This window comes from Mastacembelus armatus, chromosome 20, assembly GCF_900324485.2.
Source record: "Mastacembelus armatus chromosome 20, fMasArm1.2, whole genome shotgun sequence".
Taxonomy (NCBI): Eukaryota; Metazoa; Chordata; class Actinopteri; order Synbranchiformes; family Mastacembelidae; genus Mastacembelus; species Mastacembelus armatus.
Window position 1 is genome coordinate 5,085,701 of NC_046652.1, and position 20,238 is coordinate 5,105,938.

The window sequence follows — 20,238 nt, forward strand, 5'->3', positions numbered from 1 at the left end:
TTCATCCTGACCTTTTGCCTGTCTACTCCTCACCTGATTTGTATTCCTCCATTTACTGCCTGCTTGTTACTGGCCCTGCCTGACCTAAGTAAAGAGCTTTTTGACATTAACTTACATGCTGAACAAGTCTTAGTTTTGTGTCCAAAAAGATTACATCTGTAGTGATGTGGATAAGTGGGCACTGCAGCATTTAGAAAATGCCACATAATGTCTTCCATATTAATACTAAAAAGGAATCCATTCTGAAATGTCTTAAATGCTAATGCTGTTTCTCTAGAAGTGTGGGTGTCTGCAGAGTGAATCATTTTATGATACTGAAGATGAGTATAGTTGTCATTGTGAAACATCATTATAATTAGAAGGCTTTAGCCCATGTGCATATCTCTTCATTAAACATTATTTCTCCCACACTATCCATGCGTGTGTGTGTTAGAACAAATGTATATGCCACTCTCTGATGGACAGTGATCATTAATAATAGGACAGACAATAATCTTGTAACCACACATCCTCTGTGAATTGTCATTATGGTTGTACTATGCTGCTTCTGTGCCAGTCTTGGACTCCAGAGCTGGTGTGGTATGATATGATGAGGAAAAGCATGTTTTCTACTATGTTATTTTTATTTATGTATCCCAGAGCTAGGTCATTTTTCTTAAAACATTACTATATAGACCACTGATGAGGTCATATAAGATACTTAAAGACAAACCTTTGACTTTCCACTCATTATAAAATGATACCTATTCTGCAGGTGCTGGTGGATGGTCACCTCTGGACAGTGACCATTACCAGTGGCTACAGGTTGACCTGGGGTCCAGAAAGCAGGTGAGCGCCATTGCAACACAGGGTCGGTACAGCAGCTCTGATTGGATGACTTGGTACCGTCTCCTCTACAGTGACACAGGAAGGAACTGGAAACCATATCACCAAGATGGCAACATATGGGTGAGTGAGCAAGAAATGTGTGTCTGTGTATACAATAGGGTTGTGGCAGTGGAAACAATTATTTGATGTAATGCAATGTGGATGTGAAGAATTCTAAATTGATTAACAAAAACAAAAATCGATTTCCTAAATGTTAATTGATAACATTATGTTGACAGAACACAAAAGGCCAAACTAAGACATGCAGAATTGCAGCATCTACCTAGTCTATGACATTCACATAGCGAAAAATTGAACCGGCACCCTCTGCATTAAAAGCTAGCATTTGCAAGCACTTCTCTGTCAAACACAACAAACATGCAAAATCATATTACACATTTCTCTCTGGAGGAGGGTTAAAAACACCAGGGTGTAACGTTAGTTGGCGCTTACCAAAGGACCACAAAGTGAGCGATATCTTCCACCCAACTCAGAAATTACAAACTCTGTTGCAGCTTTTATTGCCAATGAATTTCATTGACTTGCTGAAGAAAGCTGGACAATAGCAACCTGCTACAGGCACAATTTTCCTTTCCTGTTGGTTCAATGCTGGCAAAATTAACTTTCTGGTTTTGACACATCTCTTGCATTTGTTTTATTGATAAAAGGTATTGGAAAGAAATGATAGATCATTACAAATACGTTGCATTGAAAGTACTGAACAGTCACACAGTGGAAAAACAAATCCTGTATGGAAAAAATGATGCATGATGATCATTTTACCATTGCATCACAGCCCTCTGAATTGTAACTGATTCGAATTGTGAGGTGCCTAGACTTTGCCATCCCCAGTGTACAGTCTAGTGCTTATGCTTAAAAGCAACAACCACAGGCTGCCAGGTAGGAAACAGAGAGTAGGACTCCAAAAACAGAATGGCACAGTTGCCTTGTTTTTAGATTCATGTTGAGTTAAAGTTATATTGTTACATTGTTCTGGAAAATATCTACCTCTGTCGGTATTTTAATTTCCCCTGTTAAATATTCTAGTCTAGTGTACAAACAATTGTACACTAGACTCAAGATGTACAGTATATGTTAAAATACCTGCTCAGAGGGGAAATGTTTTTATGATAATAGAAGAGGAAATGAAATGACATTCCACCGTTAATACAAAATAAAACTGTTTTCTTGTCTTTATAATTAAAATGCAAAAGCTTCCTTTTCACCATCACGTAACCCAGAGCAAAAAAAGCTTGTGGAAGAAAAACTTAGTGAGGTGCATATAAATATGCATCCATGAAAAATAATTCATTCATTAATTAGCTCAGGTTTTATCACATGTAACATTTCAGCCATAGACATTATATAAAAGCAGGTGGTGGAACAGTGGAATAATAACAGAAAAGAACCATTACCTCTTTATTCCTTGACATTGTATGGATGTGACTTCTCTCTGGTTGTACTGTCTCTTATTCCAAACCAACCGACCTCTATCACTTCACTGTTAGCAAGCACTTGAGTGGGGAATTTGACAATCTATAATCATTAACTAATGGTTTAATGGCTCACACTAATCAATGTTGGTGGATGGCTACAGGTGATAACAGATGGGCTTTCAGTGGAATAGAACAGGAAAAAAAGCTTTGTCATGAATAGCAAAGATCCACCAAGCTAGTCAGCAGGAATTTCAGACCTGGTAGCATAGGCGGGGTTTGATAGTTGTGCTGGGGTGGGGATGTAGGTAACAGTGTAACCCTGGTTTAACTGTTATGGGAAATGTAACACAAACTCGATGAAAGGAGAGTGAGCTCTCACAAGCTCATCACATGATATGACTGCTAAGAAATGAATGTATTACAAAACCAAACCGTTTATATATTTATATATATATATATAAAAAAAAAAAAATTCCCGTCTCACCCCTATGGGTGGTGTGTGTGTCTTCCTCAATCTCGGGTCCTCTACCAGAGGCCTGGGAGTTTGAGGGTTCTTCGCAGTATCTTAGCTGTTCCTAGCACTGCGCTCTTCTGGACTGAGATCTCTGATGTTGTTCCTGGGATCTGTTGGAGCCACTCTCCCAGTTTGGGGGTCACAGCCCCGAGAGTGCCGATTACCACGGGGACCACTGTTGTCTTCACCTTCCACATCTTTTCTAGCTCTTCCTTAAGCCCTTGGTATTTCTCCAGCTTCTCATGTTCCTTCTTTCTGATGTTGCTGTCACTAGGGATCGCTACATCTACCACTACGGCTTTCTTCTGTTGTTTGTCCACCACTACTATGTCCGGTTGGTTAGCCATCACCTGTTTGTTGGTCTGTATCTGGAAGTCCCACAGGATCTTAGCTCGGTCATTCTCCACCACCTTTGGAGGTGTGTCAAATTTTGACCTTGGGACCTCCAGCCCATACTCGGCACAGATGTTCCTGTACACTATGCTGGCCACTTGGTTTTGACGTTCCATGTACGCTCTGCCTGCTAGCATCTTACAACCTGCTGTTATGTGCTGGATTGTCTCAGGGGCATCTTTGCACAGCCTGCACCTGGGGTCCTGCCTGGTGTGGTAGACCCCAGCCTCTATCGATCTTGTGCTCAGGGCCTGTTCTTGTGCCGCTACGATCAGTGCCTCTGTGCTGTCTTTCAGTCCAGCTTTTTCCAGCCACCGGTAGGACTTTTCAATATCAGCCACTTCTTGTATCTGTCGGTGGTACATGCCGTGCAGGGGTTTGTCCTGCCATGATGGTTCTCGCTCTTCTTCCTCTGCATCGGGCTTCTGTTGCCTGAGAAATTCACTAAGTATTCCATCGCTTGGGGCCGTCTTCCTGATGTACTCATGGATCTTGGCTGTTTCATCTTGGATGGTGGCTCTGATGCTCACCAGTCCCCGGCCTCCTTCCTTCCTCTTAGCGTACAGTCTCAGGATGCTGGATTTGGGGTGAAGTCCTCCATGCATTGTGAAGAGCTTCCTTGTCTTGACATCGGTGGCTTCTATGTCCTCTTTTGGCCAGCTTATTATGCCAGCGGGGTATCTGATGACCGGCAGGGCGTAGGTGTTGATGGCTTGGACCTTGTTCTTCCCATTTAGCTGACTTCTTAGGACTTGCCTTACTCTCTGTAGGTATTTGGCTGTGGCTGCTTTCCTTGCGGCTTCTTCTTGGTTCCCATTTGCCTGTGGGATTCCAAGGTACTTGTAGCTCCTCTCAACATCCGCTATGCTGCCTTCTGGGAGTTCAACTCCTTCAGTCCTGACAACCTTCCCTCTCTTTGTTATCATTCGACCACACTTGTCCAGTCCGAATGACATTCCAATGTCGTTGCTGTATATCCTGGTGGTGTGGATCAGTGAGTCGATGTCTCGCTCAGTCCTGGCATACAGCTTGATGTCATCCATATACAGGAGGTGGCTGATGGTTGCCCCATTTCGCAATCGGTATCCGAAGCCAGCCTCAGCGATGATCTGGCTGAGGGGATTCAGGCCTATGCAGAACAGCATCGGGGACAGAGCATCTCCTTGGTAGATGCCGCACTTGGAGACTTGTGCTATCGGCTTGAGGTTGGCTACTAGGGTTGTTTTCCACAGTCCCATTGAGTTCCTTATGAAGGTTCTTAGGGTCCTATTGATGTTGTACAGCTCCAGGCATTCCAGGATCCATGTGTGAGGCATTGAGTCATAAGCTTTCTTGTAGTCAATCCAGGCGGTGCACAGGTTGGTCTGCCTGGTCTTACAGTCTCGAGCGACCGCTTTATCCACCAGTAGTTGATGTTTTGCTCCCCTGGTGCCCTTACCCATTCCTTTCTGGGCCATGCTCATGTATCAAGCCATGTGCCTACTCATCTTAGCCGCTATGATGCCCGACAGGAGCTTCCATGTTGTGCAGAGGCAGGTTATCGAACGGTAGTTGGATGGGACTGCTCCCTTTTTGGGGTCCTTCAGGATCAGGACTGTCCTGCCTTCAGTTAGCCACTCTGGGTGAGTCCCATCCATTAGCAGCTGGTTCATTTGAGCTGCCAGGGGCTCATGGAGGGCAGTTAGCTTCTTTAGCCAGTAGGTGTGGATCATGTCAGGCCCCGGTGCTGTCCAGTTCTTCATGTTTGAGACCCTTTCTCGGATATCTGCCGTTGCGATGGTTACTGGTTCCTGTTCAGGGAGGTTGCTGTGGTCTGCTCTCAGGTCTGGCAGCCACTGGGCATTGGTGTTATGTGATGCCTCCCTCTCCCATATGTTTTTCCAGTATTGTTCAGTCTCCAGCCTTGGTGGGTCTGCTCTCGTGTTACTGCCTGCCCACTGAGAGTACACTTTGGATGGTTCGGTGGAGAACATCCTGTTTATTCTCCGTGCTTCTATTTCTCTGGTGTACCTCTTCAGGCGTATTTTGTGGCCAAGCATCTCAAGGATCACTGTTGCCGTGGACTGTGGAAAACAACCCTAGTAGCCAACCTCAAGCCGATAGCACAAGTCTCCATCAAGTGCGGCATCTACCAAGGAGATGCTCTGTCCCCGCTGCTGTTCTGCATAGGCCTGAACCCCCTCAGCCAGATCATCACTAAGACTGGCTTCGGATACCGACTGCGAAATGGGGCAACCATCAGCCACCTCCTGTACATGGATGACATCAAGCTGTATGCCAGGACTGAGCGAGACATCGACTCACTGATCCACACCACCAGGATATACAGCAACGACATTGGAATGTCATTCGGACTGGACAAGTGTGGTCGAATGATAACAAAGAGAGGGAAGGTTGTCAGGACTGAAGGAGTTGAACTCCCAGAAGGCAGCATAGCGGATGTTGAGGGGAGCTACAAGTACCTTGGAATCCCACAGGCAAATGGGAACCAAGAAGAAGCCGCAAGGAAAGCAGCCACAGCCAAATACCTACAGAGAGTAAGGCAAGTCCTAAGAAGTCAGCTAAATGGGAAGAACAAGGTCCAAGCCATCAACACCTACGCCCTGCCGGTCATCAGATACCCCGCTGGCATAATAAGCTGGCCAAAAGAGGACATAGAAGCCACTGATGTCAAGACAAGGAAGCTCTTCACAATGCATGGAGGACCCCAAATCCAGCATCCTGAGACTGTACGCTAAGAGGAAGGAAGGAGGCCGGGGACTGGTGAGCGTCAGAGCCACCATCCAAGATGAAACAGCCAAGATCCATGAGTACATCAGGAAGACGGCCCCAAGCGATGGAATACTTAGTGAATATCTCAGGCAACAGAAGCCCGATGCAGAGGAAGAAGAGCGAGAACCATCATGGCAGGACAAACCCCTGCACGGCATGTACCACCGACAGATACAAGAAGTGGCTGATATTGAAAAGTCCTACCGGTGGCTGGAAAAAGCTGGACTGAAAGACAGCACAGAGGCACTGATCGTAGCGGCACAAGAACAGGCCCTGAGCACAAGATCGATAGAGGCTGGGGTCTACCACACCAGGCAGGACCCCAGGTGCAGGCTGTGCAAAGATGCCCCTGAGACAATCCAGCACATAACAGCAGGTTGTAAGATGCTAGCAGGCAGAGCGTACATGGAACGTCAAAACCAAGTGGCCAGCATAGTATACAGGAACATCTGTGCCGAGTATGGGCTCGAGGTCCCAAGGTCAAAATGGGACACACCTCCAAAGGTGGTGGAGAATGACCGAGCTAAGATCCTGTGGGACTTCCAGATACAGACCAACAAACAGGTGATGGCTAACCAACCGGACATAGTAGTGGTGGACAAACAACAGAAGAAAGCCGTAGTGGTAGATGTAGCGATCCCTAGTGACAGCAACATCAGAAAGAAGGAACATGAGAAGTTGGAGAAATACCAAGGGCTTAAAGAAGAGCTAGAAAGGATGTGGAAGGTGAAGGCAACAGTGGTCCCCGTGGTAATCGGCACTCTCGGGGCTGTCACCCCCAAACTGGGAGAGTGGCTCCAACAGATCCCAGGAACAACATCAGAGATCTCAGTCCAGAAGAGCGCAGTGCTAGGAACAGCTAAGATACTGCGAAGAACCCTCAAACTCCCAGGCCTCTGGTAGAGGACCCGAGATTGAGGAAGACACACACCACCCATAGGGGTGAGACGGGAATTTTTTTTTTTTTTTTTTTTTTTTTATAGTCTGTTTTTTTTCAGTTTTGTGTTCATTTCAGGAAACATGTTTGGTTAGATTAATTATAATACATTCAGACTGTTTCTTGTCACACAAAAGCAATTTTGTATACGTTTATTTGAGTTTCTAAAAAAGGAAACACTCAGCTTGTTTTCATCACCTACAACAGTCTAGTTTTTTATTCCATTCTTACTGCCTTTCTCTTGCATGTGAAACAGTCTATGAGTAAGGATTTCTGGACAGACACTCTTCCCAGGCCAGATAGACCACCAGTTACCTCAGACTTTAATCCCAAAAGTTGCTCCTGTGCAGTTTGACACTTTCTGCCTGTGCTGACAGGGTAAGAAAACAATGAACTTAAGAAGGGTAAAACGAAGATTTGACCATGGGCTTGTCCTTTCCTTTTCTGGTACTCTGCACTACTACTACTACTACTACTACTACTACTGGAATCAACTTCACATTTTGGAGTTAGTAACATTCCTCTTCTGTAAAAAGAAGGTTTACTAGCTTATATTTCTAAAATTATTTGACTTGACTATGAATGTGAGGGTTGTTTTGAGAGAGTGATCTCAGTATACACTCTCAGCCACCGTTTTAAGTATGAGATGATTCGAACTGTGGAGATGGCTGAGCTCATTCATCAGCCAAAGCCTAAAAAGCTCTAGTTTGTATTTGTTTTCATATATGCCAGTGTGTATAGCGTTTTTGCATGTGTGGATTTTTCTGTGGCTATTAAGCTCTGCATTAAGGTCTAAATAGCTTCATCATTATTCTCTATTTTAGACCTATTAGGACTGGGTGCAGTGACAAATATGGATCTTTTACAGTTAAAAGTAAATTAAGCTGTTGTTTTGGTGTGCTGCATCATAATTGTTTGCCGATTATTATTTATTCAAAAGTGTTTTCCTTCTGCCATTAACCCTGATTTACTGCCTCTAATATTTCTGCAAATACTCCAAAACACATTAATCTCTCTGGCGTTTGTGTAACTATAGCTCACAATTTTTTCCCAGTTTTACCTAGATATATAACATACATATTGCTTTTGAATTTATCACCAGTGTAATTTAAAGTATTGCTTATGTAAACAAATACAGAGCCAATAATTTTAGGATGCACATATACCATCAATAACCAACAATGTAGTTACAAGCAAAACTGGGGCCATTTGTTTCTCTGTCCCTCTTATTTAGAACAAATGCAGCAGTCTGCTTGAATGCACACACACACACACACACACACACACACACACACACACACACACATATGCACAGATAATTCTACTCAAGCTAAAGCTTTCTGATAATTAAGATGTGCCTCTGCACAAATTTAGACCTTTTTGTGATTATATGTAAGTGTCCATTTGAGCGTAAGTGGTGATAATTTTCCAGCTATCAGTGCTATTGATCAAAAAGACGAGTGGGGACAATAGGGCACTTAAGACAACTTAATGTTACACACACACACACACATACACACACATCAGCCCCTGTTTTAGCCTATTCAATCACATTCGGCACAATCCTATTCACCACTGGATGTGGTTCACACAGCAGTCCCCTGAGTGAAAACCACCTACCCTGCACTCTTATGCATGACGGTTCTCTTCAGGAACCTTTATCACCAATCGCCTTCAGCAATTGCTCCACAATGATGGTTTAACTCTTTAGCTGCCAAACTGAGAGGACAGTTGTCAGCCAAAAAAAATGTGACAGCATGACCATTAACTGTTAAAGATCTGGCAACTGTGGTATTGGTTTTGTAAAAAATAAATGATTTAATGTCTTGCTAATGTACCACTGAATCACAATGACATTGATGAATTACCACAGTAATTGAAATACCAACTACTATTCCAGGGGACAATTCCTAAGAGGCTGTTAGCACTTGAAAACTTGAATTAATCAGTTACACAATAATCATACTGATAAGGGAAGGCTCATTCACTATAATTGAAGAGGCAATGGATTTATGCATAGTTAATAATGTGTAGAGTTTTCATTTAACTATTGCAGTCAGTGGAGAGTGAAGATTTTGGCAATGTGTTGATTAGCCAGCACATACCACTTGTGTTTTATCATGGTGCACAAAGGGGTACATGCTCAGAGATGGGCAGAGTTGATGCGAACTGCAGTGCTGTCCCCTTTAAAGACCAGTAATAGTAAAACAAATAGCAGCATCATAAACTAGTCATACTTGGAAAAGTTACTACTGTGTTTTATTGTTTTTTACTCAGTGAGAGGTGATACGTTTTCATCAAAATGTATGTCTCAGAAAACTTTCAGTGAAATGCAAAAGGAAAAAAAAATTTAGTTAGCTGAACAAACATACAGTTTCCTTCCACCTTTGATTCTGATAATGCCATTGTCAGATTGTTTATTCATGTGGATAGAAAACTTGAAGCTGCAAGTACACGGTTAGTTGACAGTAATATATGTATCCAATAAACTACAACATCCACAGCCACCAATCATTTTTTTAGTTTCAATTGTTTGTGTTTATGATTTTTACCAGAACAAATTATACCAGAACACCACATTACTCAGTGTCCTCAACATAGCATTCACAATGTCACTAAAGGACACATCAGGAGCAACCTGATGAGTTTATTGTAAATGAGTGTTCCTGAATATCTACAAATTGATACAATGTTAATTAGAAAGTCATGATTGGTTGATCTGTGAAATAGAATAATGATCAGTTTCGTCATAGGTCAACCTTTTATCTTTCCACTGCATGGCACAAACTAGTAACAATTCATTACTCAGCACCTAAAAAATATGTTTCTTATTATAGTCCCCCTCTGAGCAACATGAGTCACTACTATGCAATTCCCCACTACCTTATGAATATCTGCATTATTTACACTGTTTTGTGCTCCCTCTATTACCACATAATACTGAGTAATTAGCAGTCTGACCATCACTTACTCTGTCTGTGTCCCCTGTGTTCTTAGTGTACTCAGCACTTCCTCATTATTAAGAAAAATGATTTTTTTTTTTTAACACTCAATCCACATACTGTTCAGGATAATATTCACATGTAAGTGATGATGATACCTTATAAATAAGAGTAATATAGACACTTTGGGCCTGTAAAATAGCTTAAACATTTGAAATATTCTAAATGTAATTACTATTCATTGACATTTAAAAAATAACTGGGATACTAAAGTTTCAATAAAAGGACAATTGAGTCATGGTTGTAATCTTATAATAACTTCTATCCAACCGATAATAAAAAGGTTATTATATGTCAGTTTTTCTTCATCTTTTCCTCACAAGATGTATGGGTGATCACAGTCGTTTAGCCAGAACAAGTCGTGGTCCATGTCCATTTTGTCATATTTTTTCAAAATGTACATTTAACCAATGAAGAAAAAAATTAGCTCATCTAAATAAAGCTTGATAGCCGCACTGCTTTACATCTCTGGTCACTTTCCTTCAGGGCTGTTGAAGAGTTGATTATGAATAACGCTACATAATCATGATGCTTACCATTAACATGTTCACAGAAATATTACAACTGCTCACCAAATATGCGTAACTTGGATTTACTCATCAGTTCTTGTAGGACATTTAGAATTTGACCTAAATCAATTGTGTAAATGTTTGGATTTGAAGTTGCCAAGAAAGAGAGGAAAAGATATATTGAACAAAAGAAAAGCCTGGCCCTCATAAAGGCTCAGTAAAGCCTGGACTTATTACATTTTATTGATGTATTACTTTTATATACAATGCTATTGTAAATGTACAAAAAGCATTTTATCTTCACCTTAAGAATGACATCCATTTCATATTATAATAATATATATCACAATAAAGCTAATTCAAGACAAGTGCAAAACATAGTAAGCAAAATGTAAAGAAATTTTACTTATCTAGGTGAAATATCATTACCTGTTGCTTGTTTTTGATATTTCAGTTATAAAATCCAATATCAAATCCAAAACATTGCTGTTTTCTACTGTATAAACTGGTGACAAGAGAGTACAATAAATGTGTTCAGTACAGCAGTGGGAGAGATGCATCTCAGCTGTCTCTACATGTATATCTGCATGATATAAAAGGAGTAACTAATGATTAAGTAATGAATAATGAATGGGATATTAAGTGTTGGTGCTCCTTGGCAGCAGGTTAAGAATGAATCAAGAACTTTGTAAAGAAAATCTGTGTAATTCTGCTTAACAGATACTTATTAACCATTAACCACCATCATTACCTACTGACTTATTAATATAGTATTTCCCAGGCATCTTTATCTACTATACATATTTTGAGGTAGAGGTATTCAGGAACTAATCAAAAAGTGTGTGCACATACAGTCTTGAAATACATATTAGTCCACACATGCCTTAAACTGTCTGCAACTGCAAATCTTAACCAAAATCCAGATTAGAGTCTTATTAATAATGTTATCTCACCGAACCAGTAAAAATAGTCCAGTAAATGAGTTTTAGTCTTGGAACAAATCTTTAAGATGGCAACACAAGACTGTGTATGTCTGGTTTTCTTTCTGTCTTGTGTGCAAAAAACAAGGTTTCAAGTTTAATTTACATGCATCTCTACCTGGTAAAAGCTGCTTAGACAGGGCAAGCTTGAATTCAAATTCTGCATGTGTGTCTTTCTGTTTGTGTCTGGAGTTAGATACCTCCATAAATCATACGAGATTGGGCAAACAGTGCATGACCTAAAACTTGCTGTAAGCAAGGAAGCTGCACCTGCTGCCAAACAGTTACTAATATTCACCAAGATATCTTGACACTCAACAGAAGTTTCTTCAGAGCAAAATAATGCTTTTGAAAAACACAAGAAATAAATAAGTATTTTTACAGTAAAAGAACCTCTGAGAAATATAGTGGCATTTCACCTAAATATTTTCAAGCCTGTGTGCATGGAAACACATTACTGACCTTGTTATCTTGTCAGCTGGCCTATGAGTCATTTTGTCCCACACTTTGAAGAAACCAGGGCATAATGCATAAGACAAGTGAGTTATAGTTACCCATAACTCTGACAGGCCTACTAATCTAAAATATATCATACAGGGGGTAGCTAGTGCACATGCTGTGAGATAAAGCTATTTATTTCCTAGTGTCCCAAGGGTTGACATAAATTTCTTTTAAGGGTGGCTCCAGATTTACTTGTGAGTAACAGACACTGTCAAGGTATTTTCAAAAATACTAACATACTTACCAAATTTTATTAGTATTACTGATATCCCATCATTCAGTGCTCCTACCATGTTTAAGGTATACTGATCCTAATAAGATCATTTGTTTCCTCTGCCTCTTAACATTTTTGGCACAGTTTAAAAATGATTTTTAGTGCATTTTTCTGTTGGTTTAGCTTTAACTGTCACTGATGTGTTGTTTAATAACGTAGTTGGAAAAGTCAGTAAGAGCTTAGCTTTTTCTTAGGGTCCAGGATGACACTTATCAATTTGTCCAATGCCTATTTGATTATGTGCACAGTATACACATCTTCATTCATTCTGAAAAACTATATGGCAAAAACGTGCAATTTTGTTCTTTGATCAAGAAACAAATAAACAACACAGGCACGAAAGCAACCTCTGCCACTGTGTTGAAAGAAAGATAAAGCTAAGACTAAACGATAGTAACTCCGTGTTATTCAGTTGTGAATTCAATTGAGGCTGTGGTAGCTCAGAGGCTGTGGTCAGAATTGTGCTGGAACTTTGCTAAATAGTGGACAGAAAGTATTGTCAGTTTGGAGATGTTATGCTCCACTCTGACCAACAGGCTTGGGCATGATTTGCTTCACTCCCTATGCTATAGGCTGTATAAACTGAACCTAATGATGCTGAAATGTGCATGTGAAGGTTTGTGTGTGTTTGTGTTCGTCTGCTTGTCTGTGTGAATGTTCTCATGAGGGCAGAGCTGCTAGACTGTGGTTTGTCAGGTAAATTAATGGTGAAGTCTCGATGTCTCAGTGGTAAGGACTAATTCAGTTTCACAAGCTGCAGAGCATGCACTGATAAATCATGCACCTGGACTTATGCACCAGTGAACTACAGCTTTCTGTTAGTCTCCACCCTTTTTTGCATATCAGTCTATTTATTTTCACTTTTTGTTGTCTGGGTGCCTTGGACCTGTCTCAGGTGTCTTCAAGACTAATAAGGTAAGATTTGGATTTGAGAAAACAAATAAAAGATAGCGGTGCAAGCCCCACCAACAGTGATTCATTAAACTCATTTGTTAATTTGGTAAAAAATGTGTGTTACATTTGCTTTAGCGATTACATCTTAGATCTTAAACCGACTCAAATTTAAATGATTTGTCTGAGGAAGAGCTGTCCCTACAGAACTACATGATACATCAGCTAACAAAATGACTCAGTGCCTTTAGTCAGTGAGGCTGTGTCAACATAATTGTCAGTAAGGTTTAATTGAAAAAATAAAATAAATTTTAAAAAGTCGATTTGGGTAATTAATGAGGGTTCTGCAACGTAACATAAAAGTCTCTCAAAATAGAAAAAATCAGGTGGAGTACGGGTTTCTAACAAGTACGCTTGCACTAGCATAAACATATTTACTCCTCACCACCGGTTTTCACTTTTGACAGATTGTCTTGCTTTAATTAGCTTGAAATGTTTCACAGTCACTTATTATGAAGACAACAAAAACAACAAAAGGAATAAAAATATATTGTTGATTTTCTGAGTTTGAGCAATTTTCCCTGCTGCAACACTTAAATGGACCTCCACATTTTTTTTTTCATTTGATCTACAGACATCAACTGACATCAGACATCTCCCATTTACACTTCAGGCATTTTGCTGGCATGGGCTTACATTAGTAATATAGAGGGAAAAGTAAGTGTGCATTAGTGCAGGAGACCAGACACTAAAACAAAGGGCAGCATTAAAGCAGAGAAAGCCAATAGAATTGCCTGTGTCTTAAAGACAGATAAAAAACAAGATCTTGCATTAATGTAGATTACTGCACTGTATTCAAGAACTTATAAAGGGGAGCTGTGTGTGTATATGTAGGAACTGGTGTTAATTAAAACAAGTCTTGGACAATTTATGCACTTAAATTGTGGGGAGGATGTCTGAATCAAATATACACAATATTATTATCATCAATTGAATAGATTAAGTAAATAAAAACAATTTTGACTTGGTAAATTTTTTAAACATCTATAGTAGTATATATGTATAGAAATACATAACTTCCAAAACAGACTGCTGTTTTTTTTTTACCATAGAAATGGCTAAAAATCTGTGATTTCCTGTGGTTTTTGGAACTGACTGAAGAACAGACTGGTTTCTACCACAAGTGAGGGCTGTTTGCTTGCAACATTACAGTAATATCATATTTTACTACAACCAAAGGAGGGTGGTTACAGCTTTTTCTTTTGGCAGGGACAGTGTGAAAGTGGCATGGGGCATGACATGTCGCTGACTGGAATCAAACCAAGCACAGTAGTGGTTACTCCTCAAATGCTGAGGGGCTACTGGATTCAAAAGCTTATATTTGTGGAACTACACACAACATCATGTATTTGTAATGCACTTTTCAGACACAGGCACATAACTTCAGCATGCCCACATTTTCTGAGGAGATCCCTGTGACGTGCAAAATCAAATTTAAGTGTCTTGCACCACTCTTACATCCATATTTATCCAGTGCATCTGCAGTCGGCTAAATGTCAGCCTCTAATGGAGTGATAAGGAGTGGTGCTCCACATCTCAGCAGTAGTCAGACTCTAATTTCACTTTGTATTTACTATGCTTTTTATGTATTTGTTTGAATTCATGAGAGTTATATCACAATAATATTTATTTACAAGCATTGACTTGAGGAGTGTGGCATGACTGAAAGATTGACCATTTTTTATCTTCTTATAAAGCCTTTGAATAAAAAGATCTTTTTGAGTGGAACAGATAATAAAGTGTTGGGTTTACTGCAATAACATCTGAAGTAGCAGAAAGAGAGATATTATGTAAACAGAAATGTGACTAATTTCTGTGCTGTAACTATAACTGCCAGCAACCATATCCAATTCCATTGCAGCTAAGAAAAGCCTCACATGTATGAATAAGTGATACCCTTTGATTGCCTTATATTGATATTATTTCAAATAGTACAATGTTCCACCCAGTGGTGCTTAACGTCAGTGACACTGTCTCATGCTGTTAGATAAACTATATAGGGAAATAATATGATAACTAATTTCTTCTTGTCAGGAATACAGGAAAAAAAAAAAATCATTGTTCTGTCAAAGTGCACTGTACCGACTTTCTCACTGACTGATTTGAATTTAAGCATCCGTTACAAAATGTTATGTATAGATGAATACATTCAACAAAGCTTTGTTAAACTAAAGACTATGGTTTCCAGGACTTCATGAAGATACACTGCTAACAGAGATAACAAGGCACTTTCATGCATGGGTGCATGTACATACACAGATTCATTCACAACTGCTGACCAATTGCCTTTGGCCTTGATAAATGAATTATTCTGAATTATTCAGCATTAATGTGCAAAATGTCTGACATTTTCTTCACGTATTACTTTTGTGATTTCTTGTCATCTGCATTGATATAATGTCTCTTGTTAACTTTCAATTCCATATCTTCATCTGCTGCAGTGCCTTCACAGGGCTTCAACAACAGCCTCTTTAATGTCACTTCACTCCATTCAAGATAAGAGTTGTACTGAAATTAAAAATCGCTGAGTGTGAATAACAAGTATGATGAATTGAAGTAGATAGAGAAGACACTTCCCAGTGGGTCATGGAGGTCTCCTGTGGTACAACTAAAGTGGCTGCTATGAAAATTTAATAATAATGCCAAGAACTTCAGCACTGTCTGCTAGTGGACAAGATATGGCAATAGAAATTACACAGTTACCATTGTTTTGGCTGCACTGTCTCAGTGCTTTATGACATAAAAAGACCTGTAGTAGCCATTTTAGATCATTTTGTCAAGATTGATTTTTTTTTTAATTTATCCATAAGACTGTTGGTGATGAGCTGCATCTGATTCATTTTGTTGAAAAGAACTTGCCGCTTTCCAAATGGTTTGTCATTGATTGTACCATTAATGTGACAGTTCTGAATGAGTAGGTGGTGTGATGTACAAGGAATGTGTAAATGAGGGCCTCCAACATTGTGTCAAAACACACATACACTCAGATATGAATTAGTAAAGTGTAAGCATATGCAGACACATGCGCACACACACACACACATAGCGACATACAGTGTGTGAGGCTGATAGCAGAGTCAGGCGGTAGTTCTTGTCACTGTTGGTCCCTGGTGAGCAGAGCGGAGAGAAGACGCCAAACCTTCACAGCCCAAAGTAATAGTCTCTATATTCTTTCCCTGCGTGTGTGTGTGTGTGCATGTCTCTGTGTGTTCATGCACGCATGTGCCTATCTCTCTCAGTCTCTAATTTGTTGCATGCACACACACACAAAATAGTATTGGAAATGTGATGTGCAGAAATGTATAAAAACTTTGAAAATAGAAGTGTTTGTTTTGTAGTGAGGACTTCATCAAAATCAGCAGAAGTCATATGTCATATGAAGTTATATGTTTATCACTGGAAACATATAATTGCAAGAAATGCTTATAGCTCAACTAAATTCCACATACGTATGACTTTTTGCTACAATGAACCTGTGTTGCAAGCACATAAACACACATTAACAACTTCATTGAAGTGCTCTCCCTGTTTTTTAATTACTTAAATTTAGTCACAAACTTAAGTTGTCTTGGCACAGTAAAGGCACCTACCCACAAAGAACCATAAATTTCTCTATGGCCCTTATGTTTTCCACCCTACACTTGCAGATAAAAACAAAAGAGCAGACCAGGCCAGGCTGATTTCCCCTGCCTCTGTCAGAAAGGAGCACAAGCAAATACACACACACGCACAATGGCTCTGACTCTGGGCTAGTCTAACAAAGGGTCCAGAAGCAACAAGCAAACACCAGAAAATAGCTTTCACTTGTTGTTTCTCAGTATCTGGAGATCTGTTCTCTGAAAACACACACATACACAGACATACACTCACACAGATGGGTATTCAGTGACACACAAAAAACACACAGCAACAGATGCACATTCAGGAAATGAAAAACAAGCGGCCAGGGAGAATAAGTAAGGGAGTGAAGCACAGGAAGGAGGAGGAGCTGCTGAACAAGTAAATAATGGATGTATGGTTGTATGTGTTCACATGGCTGCCAGGATTTGTTTATGTGCAAAAGCATGCCAAAAGTAATGTGTATCTTGATCAGTGTGAGTCTGTGTGTGTGTGTGTGTGTGTGTGTGTGTCTGAGAGTGAAAGCGAGTGAGAGACAGAGCAGACCACAGGGGTATTTGTTTACCAGCTGTAGTGCAGTGATTGGCTTGTTCTTTCTTGAATTCTTGAATGACAGCACCACTGGTGTTCCCAATGCCCAGCAAGACGACCGGCTGGCTCTCAGCCTCCCTCATTATTTTTGTTTCCCAGGACAAGTTTTCTCTCATTGCTTTCCCTCCACTGGTCTCATGGATTGGTAAAATCATGTGACAGCTCTGTGATGTTTTGATTCTCATCTAAGGTTTTCTTTACAAACTTCGATTTCCTAAACTTTTGAAACACAGCGTGGTCAGATTTTAATGTTCTTAACTATTTATACATATATACATCTACATTTCATCAGCTTACATAATAATATAGTTAAATATTCCCTGTTAGGTAGGGATTCCCAAGTTAACCAAGTTTTAAATATTTCAGGTTTAAACTGGTGGACCAAAACACACAAATCCATAGATGAACGTATACACACACACTGTGTTCTCACTGCATATAAATGTACTGGTATAACACACAAAATGCAAAGATCCATCCAATCATCCATCCATCCACCCAATCATCCATCTATCTTCTTCCGCTTATCCAAGGCCGGGTCGCCCCGGATATTATGAAATTTTCTTATGCAAATTAATTTTCATAGGAAAAAAAATAGGAGAAGCTATTGGGAAGAATTTCACTAAAGGGACCTTCTTCCGAGGCTTGAAGGTATCTGAAAAGTTGAAGTGTAATCCATGGCTACAGCTTCAGCAAATAAACATATGAAATAAACACCCTCTAGCGATAAAGAAAAATCTCCAACATATCATTTTCCTTAAAGAGAAATGAATTTCATCACAGTAGCAACACAATGCATGTTTATCCATCCATCCATCCATTTTCTATGCCCACTTTCAGCAAATCAAAGAAATGATGAAAAAAATATCTGTCTTAGACTCCACCAAGACAAGACAAATCTCAAAATGTTCATTTTCATAAGGTACTTTCTTCCAAGTTTTAAAGGTGTCTTCAATGTTACAACACAAAAATGCCAAAAAAATCTCGTCTTAGAAACCACCCTCTAGTGATCAAGATAAATGTCAAACAGATTGTTTATTTAGGACACAGACTATCACTGAACATTACAGAAGCAATAAAGGACTGTAATACCATAACAATATCAGTTATCTTGTATAGCACGTTGATCCCTACCTTTTAGAGGTTACATTGAGGTTTCAGGATTTTCAGAGTTTTCTGAATCCACTGTCTAGAGCAGGTCAAATTCAAAAGTCATCGTAGTATTTGTATGTTCAGCTGCTCCTCCTCTTCCTCATGTGTTGCTTTGTTTGTTCCATTTGTTCGATCACCAGTAAGACGACAGTGGGCTCACTATGTCTACATGTTGCAAGACATGCAAACAACACGATTTGAAAATCTTGAAAACCAATCACAAAGAGGTAATCTTGAGAGTCAGATGCTACAGATATCAGAACATCAATAAAACACATTATTAATGAGAAAGGACTCCAGGTCCAATGATTCTGACTGGTGAGTTGTCCAGTCTGGGCAGGAATATATTCTAGAACGAAGTGACTTCACCTAGAAACATAAAGATTAGAACTTAGAATGTCACTGATCAAAGGAGCAGAGAATCCTCACACACACACACACACACACACACACACACACACACACACACACACGCACACACACACAGAGACCCACACACATGCCATAACTAAAAACCGAAAGTTGCCTCTGGCACTTTGTGGCCTTTGTTGCCATAAATTACTACAGTTCTTGATTAAACAAAACGTCAAAGTGTCTAAGCCCTAAAGTTGCCTAACACTTATACAACACATACTCTGAAATAAATGGTCACACATACACAAATTCACAATTACTCATTGGATTGCTGGTTAATGATTTGACTTTGGAGGAGAGGGAATTAAATGGTTGACTAGGCAGACTTCTGAAAGGTGTTCAGCATCCACAAATTTTTCCTCCTCATGCTGCTCCTCCTCTCTTCGCTATCCTACCTTCTGCCCTCTGCTCTGAATAGTAATGCATTTGAATTGAGCTGTTCATTCAGCCAAGCACAGATAAGTGCTGAATAGTAGGATGAACACAATAGAGAAATAAAAGAAGGAAGCAGGAAAATGGGGATGGGGATGAAGCTTTTGGGTGGAGACGAGAACTGGTCTGGTCTTTGACTTTCCACACTTTCTCTGTTATACCTTGACAAGGGCAAGTAGAAGAAACTGTCACCTGGGCGAAATGAAGTAAAGTCTTCTGCATGCAGTCAACCAAATCCTCAGTAGATATGCAGTCCTCAGTGTTTTTTTTTAACTTTTTTTATTTCCCACTATGAAATGAGCTTACAGGTGATATCAGGTTTGAACAGAAAGGTTTAAATGGCTAGGTTTTGTGCTGGAGGTTGTGTGTGTACGTGTGCACGTGAGTGTCCTTTGTGTACTTGAAAATAGATAGGCTACATTTATGCTTTTTGTGTTTCAAATCCTGAGCCAGAACCAGACACATTTTGGAAACAGAGTACTAAAGGAAAAATATGCGATACAAAGCAAAAACTGAGAGAAAATACTGTGGAGACCTGATAGAAAAACAGAAGGGAGAGCTGCTGGTAGGTTCAGTGAATAAAACAAGATTTAATTTTTAGTCTTAGAATCACTTTTTAAAGATGTGTTCAATCGTCAAATAGCAACATTTCACATCTATCTCCAATATAAGTTTAGTTATGTGGTTCCAGCAGTTGTCAGACTTGGGAACAGTTAGGTATTTTCCTATACATTAATAGAGTGCTATCTGGTCTAATAGAGATATAAAAAGTTACTTGCCTACTTCACCACCCATATGTCCTTACTGGACATGTACTCAAACTGTGTTGAGAGACTTATTAAAAGCATACACAAATCTATCTATATTTGATTATACAGGGAAAGGTCAGAATTCC

At 39.9% G+C, this 20,238-nt stretch overlaps 1 protein-coding gene across 1 annotated transcript in view; it reads left to right on the forward strand.

The window, feature by feature from the left end:
• cntnap2a (contactin associated protein 2a) overlaps positions 1 to 20,238 on the forward strand; it is a 333,364-nt gene that overhangs the window by 149,158 nt on the left and 163,968 nt on the right. Inside the window, exon 3 of the mRNA XM_026292263.2 lies at positions 755 to 948. Coding sequence (XP_026148048.1) covers positions 755 to 948 — 194 coding nt within the window. The remainder of the gene's footprint in view (positions 1 to 754; positions 949 to 20,238) is intronic.